Genomic DNA, 16,338 nt, shown 5'->3' on the forward strand with positions numbered 1-16,338 from the left:
TCAGTGACATCATGTTCATCCTCCAGTTGGAGAAAATTAAGTTCACCCTCAAAGTGTCAACGGACTCATTCTGTAAGAGGTGGCAACTGTTTTCGACATATTTTCTGAACTTGTCTGTAACCCCATGAGAAAAGGGCATATTAGACTTAAGGGGTGTTCACATCAGGGACTCAAGTTTGGATCTGAGGACACTTGAGCCCAAAGTCCAGTTTGTTTGATGAGTGTGAACACTTTGTACCGCACGCAAGCACAATATGCTGGTTCATGCCCAAATTCACTTGAAAAGGTGGTCATGAGTGAGGTTCATATGTACTGTGGTACAGCACACATCAGGTGGTGTTTGGTGTTTTGTTTTCAGTGCAGTTTCTGTAGAAATCGATATACCACAGTGCACAAAAAGTATGACGGTGCTGCAAGTTCTGAGATGCAGGATGATCAATGGAGTACTGGACTTTGTCTGCTTGTGTGTACTTAATATTTATCTAACACGTATCGTGTTGTTTGCGTCAGCAGTGAGGTATGAGGATTGAGTACAGAAGACAACATTAACATTTGAATGTGCAGATGTTTAAAGATAGATAGATAGATAGATTGATAGATAGATAGATAGATAGATAGATATTTCCAAATCATTTTGAAGTGTCAGTAGAAATAATGTCAGTGTTCAGTCAAACTGTCTTCATATTTGTTTTTTTCTTCTTGACTAAAGTCTCTCAAGTGAGTGAGTCATCTCTGCCAGATGCCATTAAACCTCAGTCATGTTGTGGACAATAGCTGTTTGTGACATTTTATCAAAGGTGGATTACATTGCACCAGATTTTATTGTATTGTGAAGGGATTTAATAAAATGTTGTTAGGGCTCAGCAATTTTCCTGCTGCAACAGCAGAGCAGGATGAGTAATATATGTACTTTTGTTGACACCAAGAATAGAAGTAATCACGTTTGGAAAGCCTTTTATAAAAACTTATTTTTTGCAGGGTGACCATGGATTACCTGGAGTCAGAGGAGAGAGGGTATGATGATTTTCACGTTTCTTTGTTGGGCAGTTTGTTTGTATAATATAGACAGTATACACAAGACCAAACAGGTCTTGTCGACATGATTCAAAGCTTGCTATCATTCATTTTGTTTATTCATTTCTTACATTTATTTACGTCTGGTATTCACAATTTAATCCCTTCCTACAGGGGAGTGTGCTTCAAATCCAAGGGCCCCGAGGATTTAAGGGTTCCAAAGGAGAGGCGGTGAGATCTTTTTATATATTTGTCATCTTATTTGAATTCAACACAATTTAATACAACTTTATTTTTTCTAACAAGGGCAATATTGTACTCAGCTTGTGTCTAACCCTGTCTACATATAGACACAAAAAATGAAAGAAGATAAAACTGTCTCAATGACACACAGAGTAAACACATGAAAAGACTTCAGAAGAATTTAGTAGATGTTTTGTTTCAGGGTCAGCGAGGCCCACCAGGTTTTGATGGAGATAAAGGAGAAAAGGGCGAGGACGGTCCTCCTGGATTCAAGGTAATAAATCTGCAAAGAAAATGATTTTCACAAGACATTAGGAGCATGAAAATGCTTTTCATAAAAAGTCATTCTATACTGGTCATGATGAAAGAAATACCCCTCCAAATGACCATTTCTATATCCACTACTCACCCAGTGTTACATTGAATTTGTGAAGAAATGTTGTTTTTCTCACATGCTTCTGTTAAAAGAAAAATCCAAAAATGCAGAAAATCTTGATTAATTAAAGTCAAAGGCAATTTTGTTGAGTCAGAGCGGTCTTTTGGGGATGAAGTATTCCTTTAAGTGTATGATTGCAGTGTGGCAGTTTGCCTCATACTTTGATTTCTAATAAATGAGCCTGCAAAAAAATCATAATTATGGAAAGAATTTTAAATTGTTTTTTTAAAGGGCCTAAAGGGTGATGCAGGCACTAAGGGGGCACTGGGACGTTTTGGAGCTCGAGGACCAGTAGGCCAGAAGGTGAATAAGGGTTTATTTTAATATCTTCACATTGCACCAAAATGAGGTCAGCCATTCAACACTTCTATGTCAGAACTGTGTGTGTAATTGTGCTCTTTTCCTACAGGGAGATTCAGGAGAGCCTGGACTCAATGGAGTGATGGTAGAGCTACAATACAAACATACACAAACAAATATTGAGTAACTCTAAATAGAGCCTAAATTCAGATTTAACTTCTGTGAATCACTTACAGTTATACCTGTGATGTGATTTAAGGGTCGAAATGGGGATCACGGAGTGGATGGAGCCAAGGGAGACAAAGGAGACATGGGACTGCAGGGACAGAGAGGCAGTCAGGTACATTGAAAATCAATATCTTACCACCTTGTTATGATTGATTTCTAAAGATTCAGCAAAGTTTTGATTTGTTTTGGGTTTTTGTTTTTTTCACAGGGTGATCCAGGAGAACCAGGCTTACCAGGAGACAATGGGGAGAAGGGAGAAAAGGTGGAGACAGTTGTTATTTGTCACAGTTGTCCTCCTCTTTTTTTTCCAACTTGGCCCCTTTTGGTTTAGTTTCAGGTTCTCTGTTTGCATGAATTGGTTAAATTGTCAGTTCTTTTTCCTGCTGTTACAGGGTTTCAGAGGTTTACCTGGACACATTGGGAGTCCAGGCCCGGATGGAGAAAAGGTTAGGCTTGAATCAGCATCTTTGAACAAAACAAGTTATACGTCATCTTCTTTAAAATTATTTGTATATTTATTTATTCATTTATTTACTGTTTTCATTAGGAATACAAAAAATGCATAAATAGAAATCACATGTCTTTTCCATTTTGGATGAATATCCCCAGGGGCCTCAAAGAGGGAACCCAACTCTATGACAACAAAACAAAACTTTCTCTGTATAAAACAAACAAACAAAAAGAAACTATACCACTAGTAATAGTTGTTTTTGTTTGCATATTAAAAAACCTATAAACATACAAAAATAGTTATTAAGTTAAGTTAAGTAGATAAAAGTGGAAATTAAAGAAAAATAAGACCTAAGAGAATTTTTAAAAATAAAATGAAAATAAATGAATAAATAAATTAAAAACAAACACGAAAGGGTGGCAAATTTGTAGGGAATTAAAATAATCCATAAAAGAATTGATTGCTAAAGATTAATAGAGCTGCCATTAACTGAAAGTCGTATTTTTTCTAACCTAAGAGAAGACATAACACCACTAAGCCGCAGAAAAATATATGGTTCCTTATGAGATTTCCATAGAAGTAAAATACACTTTCTTAACAGAGAGGTAAACGAAGCAAATATGTCTATTATGAAGAATTAAATTGGAAAGAAGACATTTTGTCAAGATCGTAAAATAACCACTCCATTTTCAGTCTTGGACATAAGAAAAACATGGCTGAGGTTAAAAGAGGAAACGTGACATCTCTCACATTCATCTAGAGTTTATCTAACAATGTCGTGAAGAAATCCTGTCAGTAATCTGGATAACTCTGTGGTGTCTTTGCGAAACAGGGGGATATGGGGTTTCACGGCACCCCTGGCATACCTGGGCTAAATGGACTCACAGGGCGAAAGGTAAACATTCAAGTGTGCACATGTTTCTCTTTCTTCTTCCCAAAACACATACAAACTCACTATTCTCATCATGTGGTGTCACCTCAGGGTGAAAAGGGACAAGGCGGTGTTGATGGTGTTGATGGTCATCCAGGAGTGAAAGGAGACAAGGTCAGTAAATTTGCATCACTTTCACTGGTTATTATCTAACTAATTTCACCAGTCGTTATGCGCTCATCAGAGTTGTATATTGTGAAAATTCCAGGAAATATAATAGAATAATATGTTTTATCTTCCCCTGGAACCAAAGGATGTGCTTTATTTCATTGATTATATCACTGTGTTTTTTTTTTATTTGTTCGTTTTTTGATGTGAAAAGTGCTATATAAGTCAGATGTATTGTTAGTATTTTATTATTATTATTGTTGTTGTTGTTGTTGTTGTTGTTGTTGTTGTTGTTGTTGTTGTTGTTGTTACTAGTATTAGTATTAGTATTATTATTAGCATGCTATTTACATCCTCAGATCACTCTCACTCCATGTAGGGTGCAGCGGGTTTTTCAGGTTTCCCGGGGTTTAAGGGGTCAGCAGGGAGTCCAGGAAGAGATGGAGATGAGGGAGCACCAGGACCTCCAGGGCCTCGTGGGAACACAGGACCTAAGGTACAGTGCTACTCAGTAAATTGGAGAGATATAATACTGACTTATATATTTTACCATGCATTGATAATGCTTTATTTTGCAGTTAAACTGAAAGAAAATGGAAGAAAAACTTGTTCTCAACATTATTTTCTCTAGATACAGTATCAAGCTGTCCTCTTGATCACGACTTCACTACATAATTTTCTCAAGATAACAAATTAATAATAGTCTCGCTGTTCTCCTTTGACAAGGACTTATTATTTGAATGTTATCTCTCTAATTGGCAGGTAATCTCTGCCTGTGTCAGATCCTCATTACACAAAAAACTGTTGATCTCCTGACATAGTTCAATTCTGTCAGGCTGAGCTGACGTGGTTAAAATCAAAGTATACCTTTGAAATAAAAAATAAAATGTGACTGATGTTGCTAAACCAGTTTTGTATATTATAGAAGCTGATAGAGAGAGAGAGAGACCCCCCTTAAACTCAGACCTAGTCTATATAAAGAGAACATGTACGCTGCTCACTGAAAATATAACAGACCACAATGAACGAGAGGATGAGCTGAGCTTGATTACAGTCATCACCACATTTGTATCCTGTTCAGAGAGACTGGCAGCATGAGCTCTATATACTGCAGCAGTGGATACAGCACAGACACGTCCTTAATTACCACACACATACACACATGCAGAGGCCTATTTCTGTCTGCAGCTTTCAAGTAATATCTTACTCAATTAGCTGCTTTCAGCTACAATTACCAGACTTACAGAGTTGACAGAAAGTAGCTGGAAACCTCTAATGAGGATATTCCAAGGATGCACATAATTGGTCTGTCTTTCATACTGCTCAGAAGCGAGTGTGCTGCTTTGGGGTTTTTTTTGTCTTGTTAGTAAAGAGGTTTTTTAATCAAAGAAATTCAGAACTCACTGTGTTTTTTCCACAGAAGTCAATGTTTACAGAGATGGGGGCAGGCTGTTCTTATGCATGTTCATACATATACCTACAAAAAGACAGCAAAAATCTGCATACAGAGAAAGGTTAGGGGGATGAAGGGGTCAGACAAAGACAGGACTTACGCCCAGAAGAACGGTTTGTGTCCAGAGTGAAACCAAGTGAACTTTGGGTTACTTTATGGTACATCCTAACCATCATAACTTTACATCAAGTACCAAACGTTCTGAGGTCCAATCATGTCTTTTTTTTCTAACCCTAACTTTATTTTCCTAAACCTAATCTATGTAATTAGATTAGGTACGCAACATGACAACGCCAAACCTTGTTTTTTGTCCTTAACCTGCATAACTTAACTCTCCTAAACCAAACATAAATAACTTTTGAGTTAAGCACGTGACTTTTCATTGAGCACATAACATCACAAGACCATTCTGTGGGCTGTAATTTGCTAGATTTCATATGCAGTGGGATAAGTACATTTTTGTAAAATATCACAACCGTCATGAGGATACGTTAGTGGGAGTTGTTTGCTACTATGAAACAAGGCTTTCTGCTCGAATGACGTAACTGCAGCAAACAAAACCACACTTTTAAGTCTTAACACACTGTTAAGTTATGAATCCAATAACCCAGACACATATTTTCAAGTTCTCCACAATTGTCCCCTGGTGTTAAGGAAACAAATGTCGTCCTCTCGTGACAAATTATCTTGAGAGATCTGCCATTTGTTTCCTTGAGAATCAACATATATTAAGCCATTCTCCTCCCTGACAGTAATGACAGTGACCTTGAAGGCTGAAATCAGGTTAGATCAAATGATCCAGACACTAATTTTCAAGTTCTCCTATGATCTCCTGATCTCAAGGAAACAAAAGTCATTTTCTCAGAAATTGTCTCATCTCAATTAATCAGTCTTTTGAGTTCTCCAGAATCAACATTAAATGAAGCCGTCGTTACAAAACAACAAAATGATTCATCTAAATGAGACAACAGCATTAGGGAAATAATATGTAATCATGGCCATTCTCAGCCTCCGTATTTCTCCGTGCACACTTAGATTTTTGGATTTTTGTCAAACAGGGGGACAGAGGCAGACGGGGCAGATCGAAACGGTGTCAGAGGGGAGAACCCGGCACTCCAGGACTAAGAGGAGAGAGTGTGAGAGTTATACATGAACACACACACACACATACACACTTAAAAAAAAGTCTAAAAAAGTCTTGACCCTCTCCTTGATAGTTTCCTGTAAACCAGTGGATTTTCTTATTTTCTCCACTAGCAAAATTTGAGCAGCTAATTATTTAAACAAAGGTAAACCAACAATGAGTTCCCAGCCTGAGAATTGATGACATCCATGTAAATGTAACTGTATCCTAAATGGACTTCTTTTGTAACATTACATTTGGTGTACTGTGTTCATTTACATGTTAAACCAGCTATAAACAATTCAAGAACGCCTATACATTTTGAATAACTGCTTTCAATCTTTATGGTGTTAGTTTTTTATTTTAATTATATATCAAACTTTCAGTGCACCAGTTTGTTGACCCTTGTGGTGTTTTTATGTCATCAGCATCAGCAGTTCCTCATAATCACTTTTTTACAAACATTTTAATAAAACTAGAAGTCTGGTGTGAATGTTTTATCACTCAGCTGTTTGTATTCATGCTACAATATGACCTGAACATGGTCATTACATGCAGGTCTGGCAGCTGGCTAAAACTTTTTATTGATGTTTTTCTTCAACTGCATAAAAAAATGTTTTACACTAATAGTGATTGTTTCATAGAATGATATTAATCCCACGCATTTGTAAATGTGTTTTTATTGTAGGGTAGACTGGGAATTGAAGGAGGAAAAGGGGAGAAGGGGGAGCCTGGACTCTCAGTGCGTGTTAATCACAATTTCACACACATACGCACACACACACATAGATAGCAAAGTGAATAACTGGATGAACTTAGTTGAACTCACCTGAATTTTGTCATTCTCCGTCAAGGCTGAAGAAGTGAAGGAGCTAGTCACCCAGGAGGTGGTAGAAAAGTGTGGTAAGATGTGTGTGTGTGTGTGTGTGTGTGTGTGTGTGTGTGTGTGTGTGTGTGTGTGTGTGTGTGTGCGTGTGTGCGTGCGTGCGCGCGTGCGTGCGTTATTCACTTGTACATTTTTGGCCCTCTCAGTGTGCTTGTACTTTTCTGTACATTTTCTAGGTTGCGTGTGTGTGTGTGTGTGCGCGCGCGCATGTGTGGTGTATGTGTGTGTGTGTTGTTTGCTGTAGAGCTCCTGTGGCAGCAGCATGGNGTGTGTGTGTGTGTGTGTGTGTGTGTGTGTGTGTGTGTGTGTGTGTGTGTGTGTGTGTGTGTGTGTGTTGTTTGCTGTAGAGCTCCTGTGGCAGCAGCATGGCACCCGTGTGTGTTTTGCCATCTGTTATGTTCTCTCACAGGAACACACACTATGGTGCCAACAACAGTAGAGCCATTCACAAACATGAGACTGCCATTAAGTGGAACGCCTCACCAAGAGTTTGCTACACACTTAACAAATTCCTATTGCCAACCTTTCTGCAAAAGACCTTTTTCACAGAAGACATTTTAACATAACAGATCAACGAGTTTGTTAGACTGTCTTTTGCATCTGTTACGGTGCTTGATTCCTTGCTTTTAACGCAACACACTTTTGCTTTCCAAAAACTTCTAATTACCCAGATGAGGTTGATGTGAAAATGCATTTATATTTGCAAAACAAAACACAAAAATTTGGAACAGAATATCAGAGCATGAATGGATACTTATGTCTAATACCACAATATATGTCGGTAAATTATGTGTTTTAATCCGCTTTGGGGAAATGTTGGAATTGTACATTTATGCAAACCACGCTTATGAAACTTTTGTCAATTTGAGTAGCATATATATATTAATATAGTTACATAGTTCTGAAAATGTGAACTTGAGAGGTGAAGGGAATGGTGGATGGCATATCCCAAGGTGAGATGATTGCCAAGCTGCAGACCGCTGCTCCAGATTAACAAAGAAAACAAAAGCAAGTCAATTGTTGCACCAAAGTCGGGGGCTTTTTTAGGGAAATCTGGGCATGTCCAGTAGTGGTTTTGTAGACAAAACCATGTATTTTAAGCCAAAACATGATCATATCCAAATCCTAACTATGATTTTTGTGTGTGAAGGCAAACGTGAAATTGTAATTTAATGGTCTCAGAATAATGGTAGATTTTTTTTGATGTTTGTGTCATTACAGGGTTGGAGTACAAGTTCTTTGTTAAGTCTGTGGATCCAGATGGAACAACCGCAGTGACAAAGAATAATAAACATGAGCCAGATGATGTAGTGATATCCTTGAAGCCTGACCTCCGCAAAGAAGGGATGGAGGAAGACGGTGAAGAAATGGAAGAATATGGAGACAAATTGGAAGGAATGACCAGTCCTGCCCCCGTGGTCCCACCAAACCACACTGGTAATTGTAATTATTTCAGTATAACACATTTAACTGTCCAAGCCCGGCAGCCAAACACACAGATGTCATCATTTTAGAAAGTGCTCAGTGTCCCCCCAAAAGATTTATAGAGTGTGACCATGTGTGTGTCACAGCTAAATGGTTACATATGTCATACTTATGTGTAACAGCTGTGATGTGGGCAGTTTTTGTAGTGGGTTAGTTGAGATTGTTGGAACTTTGCAACAGAAATAATGTACTCTGAGATGTTCGGAGGAAGAAAATATCAGGACACCATCATCACCCCCGTCTTTTCTGTTGTTACTGGCCTGATTTCTTTCAAGAACATAAGAAGAAGCCAGTAGGCAACTTTACAAGAAATTACCCCAAACTTTGTAAGAAATTGCAAGAAAATTTCCTGAAAATTAGCACAAAAAAGACAAAAGTGCTACACATTACATAACATAATTTGAAAAATACAATTATGAAAATAGTTTTTAAAAAAATGGACATTTTTTTCCCTTTTTTTTTTTAATTTTCCAAAAATTCTCTCCCTTGCTTTCTTTTTCAGCTCATTTTTCTTGTCACCTTTTATTAATTTCTTGCTATTTGCGGGACATTTCTTGCCATGTTGCTCCTTGTCTTTTTCCCATAAAGGTTTAAATGCATTTGAAAGGTGTCTGAGTGAAGAGCAAGAAAACTGAGGTCGATCCAAATGATTACATTAGGATATTAGAGTATGTTATTCTGGCTCTCTGTCAGGGTCATTTACTCAATGAAAATATCTGTTTGTAATTAGTTTGACTCTTGGTCAGGTTGGATGCAGTTTATACACTCTACTATCAATAGAAGGCAATTATGCAAATAAAAGCACTCAGCTCATAGAATGCTGGTGTTACTGAAGTCATCAACATCAAGAGAAAAAAAACAACCAGAAAGTTAAACAAAGGGTCAACCTGCACCAAGTAATAACGCAATATTTCACAAAGCTCATTAGCGAATGAAGCCCCCAGGCGAGAGTAGCTTTTTTCAACCCAATTTATTTTAATTCTTCCTTCAGGTACACTAATCAAAGAGTGAGCCTGCCATTGCCCACTGTCAATGTCAGCATGTTTATTCATCAATTACAATCAAAAGATGTAAAAGCAGTGACATTTTGCTCATTATGTGCTCAAAATAATGGCTGTGCACAAGTGCAGTGGGTCACACTTCAATATTTACACTTTGATTTGGAGACTTAAGTAACAGTTGCCACACGTAATGGCCTCTGCACGGCATCTAACAGCCTGTTGTTACAAGAAATGTGTTGTATTAAAGTGGACAACTTTTTGTGTGCCCAGTAGCTCACCTGCAAGAGCAGGCACCTCATGTACAAAGGCTGAGTCCATGTCGCAGTGGCCGCAGTGGCCAATTCATGCTTAACATGTCCTATCAATAAAGGTAAAAATGCCAAAATGATAATAAAAATATATATATATAATATTTACATTGTAAATTTCCTCAAACCATTAATTTGTTACATTTTTACATTTCATTTGTAGGGAATATTGTTAGAATTAAGTTTATATTTCAATTTTTAATTTTAAATTATGGCAGTGCTGTGGTCAATGTGTTTAGCTTAAGGCACAAAAACATGTGGTTACAGTGAGGAAAAGATCATGTTTTGCGTTAGAGTACCTGGTTTGTCACCACAACCACTGCTTTAAGTCAAAAATACCCGATCATCGTCAGTGTTAAAAGACACAGCTGGTCTCAAACTGTGGTCTGCTGCTTGGCTGCCGTCTTGCTAACTTGTTCTGATGAGACTCATATACATGTAATCTGAACTATGTCTGCATTTTCTTTTGGCAACTGGACAGACAAACAGATCGCTTTCACTTCCAGCAACACAGGACACGCTGCATTTTGTTTTTCACAGTGAGTTCAGTTGTTCCACTGTCCATCATTTGCCCTACTGGGGAAAGTAAGAGCTTAAATTGAGACTCTTTGGTATCTGGGGATAGCTACCAATAGCAATTGAGGAAAACAAAAGCACTAATCTCTATCTAAAGATTACGCTTTGCATCCTTCACTATGTCGAGATGTTATACATTATTTGAAAAGGCACAACATGCCATTTCTTTATGCTAATGGTGTTGTGTTAATTAATGTAGGTCCTCTTTAAATGCGTATGCTTATATATAAAGGTGTCCATGTTTTCCCAATCAGATGCACTGGTACACATTTAGACAGGAAGTTGCGAATACAGATTCAGAATTATCGGCTTGCCGTGGATCGCAGCTTAAGAACTGGACCTTGACACAAAACATTCACCCATGTCAGTTCAGTAGAGTGTAGAGCAACTGTGAAATTACATGTTACCTGAACAAAGGTGTTTCTATGGTCAGTCAAGTGAGTTTCATACGTTATATATAGTTTAATCAAACTCATTAAGAGTAGATAGTGTTCAGGCGTGGCACTGAGGTCAGTGATTGGCATCAGCTGCTTCATTCATGCTTCATAATCACGGCTCATTTTCCATCTGTGTGGCTACCAGCTGATATGCTGGCGTCAATGTCATTAGCTGCTGCAGCTTCTTTTCTTCATCTTTCTTTATTCGCTATAAAAGGTTGATTCCTTGACGTAAGTGTCTCTGACTAAGCTGAGTGTTTGTTGTTTAATTTGTGAATATAATAAAAGTGATGATTAGTGATGTGTTTGATCAGATCACATGAAAACAGATCAACACAACAAGTACTAGAACAAAGAACTACAAAACTTTGCTCGCAGCTATCTGATAATTTGTTTTTCTTTCCAACTCTTTCATTTAATTTTTAATCTTTTGTGTATTTCACCCTTTTATCCCTGGTTTTAATGGTAGCAGGATATGAGTTGTGAAGTGTAATTCCTTCAAATTTAGTCTGTAGAGTGGCAATTTTTTTTTAGAAATGTTGCACAAAGAGATGATAAAGACCAAAAACAAACACTTGATGTAGCTCAGCTACAAATGTTGATCACTCTCAGTTGGATTTAAGATGAGTCAAAACAACTGGCATTCCTTAAATGTTGCTTCAGTCATTGTAGTTCCTTTCTGATGATTGAATCCACCAACCTGTTAAACTTGTTCTTGATGTTTTTTTGGGCCTTCAGATCCTCTGGAGGGAGAGACGGCGGAGTGGGGACAGAGGAAAAAAAGAAGGGTATTTGGAACGAACACTGCTGGTGAGTGGCCAAGAAGACTGATTTTCTTCTCATCTTCCCCCTCTTTTTTATCTTGTTTACTCGCTCTGTGTGTCACACTCATTTTTCTGTTTGCGTCTCTTCACATTTTTATAATCTATGAGTAATGAGTTGCTTGAAATTGGTGGGACAGAATGATAAAAGCAAAAGTTAATCCATGAGTGTTCGACAGCCTGCGCTAGGTTTCATGACGCACTTTACGATTTAAAAAAAAAAGAAAAAAATCTGTTAAGACCATTTATTGGCATTTTTACTATTTTTACTCAGGTAGTGTCTGCTGTAAGATTCTCCATCCATTGGAATAGACAGAAAAATAATATGTAATGAAGTATCCTAATAAATAAATGTTTTTGCCAATGATTTACATTGTTCCCACAGTCATGAAATTCCTGGAAAAGTTATGAAATTAGATAAACCTGGCCTGGAATTGGTTTGGGATTAATAGAATGTTTTGGAAATGTTTTGACTTTATGTTGTTTTTGCTGATGTTTAAATTATATTCATAAAATGCATGTCTAACATTATTTGAAATATGTTGTGTTAAAAATCTAGTGCTGCACTATGTGAACGGTAATAGATATTGGTTTTTCTATCCCTAAAAAAGACACATGGCGGTGATGTTTTCAGAAGTACATGTATGTGCCAGTGTGGTCTGGTGAGATATGCAGATAGTTGTATAATTTGTGAGTACGCACTTAGTAGTTTGCTTCTTCCCAAACATCTGGAAAGTGCATGTTCATAGGCTTTTAAAATTCATAAGTAAAAATGTGCAGAAACCCTGGATTTATTTGGGGTAAAAATCCACCATCACGTTATTTTTTGTTTGCAACATGACTAAAGGGAAATATATTCCCTTTTTTTAAAGACATTATAAAAGGTGACAATAGACATACTGCTGAACCTCAAAACAGCTTACAAAGACTAAGAAAACTGAGCCTGTTGGCTTCTGTAAAGCCGTCTAGTTCTCATTATAAAAATCCTCAGTGTGGAGGTGCTGTTTTATTCTCATCCAATTTTCTATAAGAAAGCAAACAAGTAAGTGTCTTTTACACAAACACTTGTCTCAATGACACTGCAGGTTTATATCATCTTATTGTGAAATCTCCTCAGACATACTCGAATACCCCCTTCATAATTAATACTGTAGCTGCACAAGGCGTTTTGCACACCAGTGGCTCCAAGTGGTCTCTATATATTTATTTTTGAGTGTGAAAGGCTTAGTCATGCAGGAATGATGCAGTTTGAAGTCCCACTCTTCAAACATGCTAAAACATCTTCCCGTTTTTTGAAGCATATCCAACACTTATGAATGTGCAGCATTTCAGTTTGTATGGTATTTTTAACGTTTTTTTTATTTATCACCTCACACAGGTTCAGCAGCAGACCGCTGCCTGGAGCCGATGTCAGAGGGGGTTTGTTCAGAGTACGTCCTGCTCTGGTATTACCACCCTCGCTCGGGGGAGTGCAGGCCGTTTGTTTACGGCGGCTGTGGTGGCAACAGAAATCGATTCTCGTCAAGACAAGAGTGTCAGAGCTGGTGTGCGATGGAGAGGAGTGGTAGGGTGAGCCCATTAGATCACAGATGAAATTGCAACAGCTCGTAAGATAAGTAAGAAATTCCTCTTTGATAAGATTTTAGTTGTACAAAATGAATGGGAGGAAGCTGTAGATGCAAGACAATCTATTTTATCACAGTAAGAAAAAATCTTTTCCACAGGTAACTAACACTGAAGGTGAAACTAGCAACCACAAATGAGAAAATAATTTTTGTACATAACTTTGTAAAATGTTTTAGTTTTGTGTTTTATTTTGGATTTATTTATATACTTTAGCAGCTGTTTCGTAAATGTGCTCAATGGACAAAGTGTTGAAAATCAAAATGTGAATGTTAACATGTTAATTTTGTCATTTGTACTTTTTAAAATAGACTTGACATTAGAGTGAGTTTTTGTATATGTCGATATTGATGACACTACTGAAAAATTAAATCTGTCTTCTCTTTTGTTTCTTTGTCGTGCTCTTCTCTCTCCATCTCTCACCTTTTTTGTGTTTTGTCAATTGCGCTGCATCCTGTGCGGTGAGAAAAATAAGACGCCGGTAGCTGATTGCCTGCTGCCACCTCCACCGCTACATATGTTCCTTTGGCAGGGGGTGTTATGGGTCAGGCTGGGAGCCAGATGAGGGCCGACAGGGGAGATCAGGCAGAGAGTGTTTCGGAGGACTCTCCATCAGACCGACACAGCGGTAGCAGGGGATTCCTGCGTGGGTGTTGATGTGGGGGCAGCACGCATTCAAGGTTTTTTCTGGCAGCGTGGTACGTTTAAATGCACGACACAACTTCGATTTCCAGGGCGTCAGTGGTTGATGTTTCAAAGAGAATATGTCAGTGTTAGTCCTGAGTGCAACATGCTGCAGCAGCTCCACCACAAGGTCTCTTTAACAGAGGTCCCCGAAAGGTTGCTCACTGAAAAGAATCAGTATTTAAAGCTTTTAATTCACCTCAAAGTGACTGATGAGTCTTTCACCAACAAGCCTCCAGAGGCTTTCTCTCTCCGTTAGTCACGATTCTGCACTGTAATAAACTCCCACATGCAAAGATGCTTCATAGAGCTGCAAGACGTAGTTAACACAGTCTACAGTGACAGGCTGTTCTCGCTGAACCACACCCCCAACCACAACTAGTCAAGACCTGAGATAGATGCCACACTGCAAAAAAATATGTAAAGGGACTGTTCTGGTGTAAGCTGCTGAATTTTGGAGATATCTGCCGTAGAGATGTTCGCCTTCTCTCCAGTATCAAAGAACTAGGTAGCACCTAGCTTATGGTGCTCAAAGCGCCAAAACATGCATTTGAAAAAAAACTCAACTGCAAGTAAACCAAGTTAGTCTGACTTGACTAAATGTTTTTTTTCTACTCAGCACAATTCAGGAAACCGATTGCCCTTTAATAATAAAGTAATCACAACAAATAAGTAAACCACGTCTTTAACCCTTTGAAACATGAGCAAACTGGTTTGATTTCATTCAGAAGAACAGGGAAAAAGGGCAATGACCACCGTAGCAAGAAATGTCACACAAATTGCAAGAAATTAGTGAAAGGCAACAAAAAATGACCTAAAAGTCTGTTTTCAAAAAGAATTAAGAAATAAAGAAAGAAGAATTACAAAAAAATATATATTTAAAAAAGAGGAAAATAATATATATATTAATAATATAATCATTCAAATTATATATTTAAAAATATGTTACAGAAAAACAAAACCTGATCTGGATTGAAATCAGTTTCGTTGATACTTTTTTCAAGCATTTAAACCTCTGCATGTTGTATGCGAAAATTGTTTTGATTTATTTTGAAAACATGGGGAAAAGGCAATGAGCAACTTGTCAAGAAATGTCCCACAAATTTAAAAAAAAATTAGTAAAAAGTGACAAGAAATTGGCTTTAAAGAAATTGACTGTGGGGAGAGTATGACATTTAAAAAAACATTTATCCAAAAAATTCTGTTCTGAATTCTTATAATGATGTATTTAAAATTATGCGACAAATATATAATGTTTTTTTTGTGTTGTTTAATGTTTGATCATTAAACATTTACACCTGAGTAGATCAAAAGGTATTAATATAAAAATGAGGTCTTAACAAATCCTATTTTAGGTGACTTATGACGACATAATCCAGCGTAGTAATGAAAGACGGATTTTTTTCCCACTGAAGTTTAAGAGGAGCAGTTAATTCCTTTTCAGAGATGAATGCAGAGAGGAAGCAGGAGTGGGAGGACATCTGATCGCACAATGTTTCACAGACTGAGATAACTCCAGCTGAGCGGTGTTATATGTCATAGTAATTGTACAATGAAGTCGCTCGTTAGAGCTTGACTCGACACTCTTTGATCCTCTCGCTACTTCCATCTCGGTTTTGACATGGATATGTTCATCGCTGCAGGGTTCCCATCATGTGCGTGCACTTGAAGTTTTAATTAGAAAACAGTGTTCTCTGGATCTCAGGTATCGGTCAACTTTTTAAATTAAATATCCATAATTTCCATACAGCATGCAAATCATAGTGAACCATTTTTTAAGCATCACACTACTGAAAGCAATGACAATGTACCGCATATATATCTGTGCCATGTTTTAAGTGCCCTGCATGAGACTAATATCAGCACTAATCTATCTAATAAATCTGATATGTTAATCTTACGTAAAAAAAAATCTAGGTGAGTAAATGAAGCTGTTTACTTCATATCTGTTTGTTAGGTTTACTTAACATTTGTTGAATTTGCTTAATTTTGTGAAGTCAACTTAAAAATGACAAGTGAAATGAACACATTCTTTCTACGTGACAGCAATGTAGTCAAACTAAGTTAGTGTGAATAAAACTCCTGTTTACTCAGTAGTATTTAGGAAATTGATTGTGTTTGATAAATAATGTAAGCACGACAAAGAATGAATTCGTTTGCAGGATTTTTTTCATTTTAACAAAAAGCCATTCTTCCTTTTGTCATTCTCAAGCATCTTGGGACAAGTCTA

The 16,338-nt window shown here is 37.4% G+C and overlaps 1 protein-coding gene across 1 annotated transcript in view; it reads right to left on the reverse strand.

The window, feature by feature from the left end:
- Positions 1-13,962: 13,962 nt before the first annotated feature.
- The window catches only part of LOC121961694 (collagen alpha-1(XXV) chain-like), a 23,032-nt gene continuing 20,656 nt past the window's right edge, over positions 13,963-16,338 (reverse strand). The window contains exon 44 of the mRNA XM_042511759.1: positions 13,963-14,145. Within this exon, the coding sequence (XP_042367693.1) occupies positions 13,963-14,145 (183 nt within the window). The remainder of the gene's footprint in view (positions 14,146-16,338) is intronic.

This window comes from Plectropomus leopardus, chromosome 22 (genome assembly GCF_008729295.1).
Source record: "Plectropomus leopardus isolate mb chromosome 22, YSFRI_Pleo_2.0, whole genome shotgun sequence".
In the NCBI taxonomy this organism is placed as follows: domain Eukaryota; kingdom Metazoa; phylum Chordata; class Actinopteri; order Perciformes; family Serranidae; genus Plectropomus; species Plectropomus leopardus.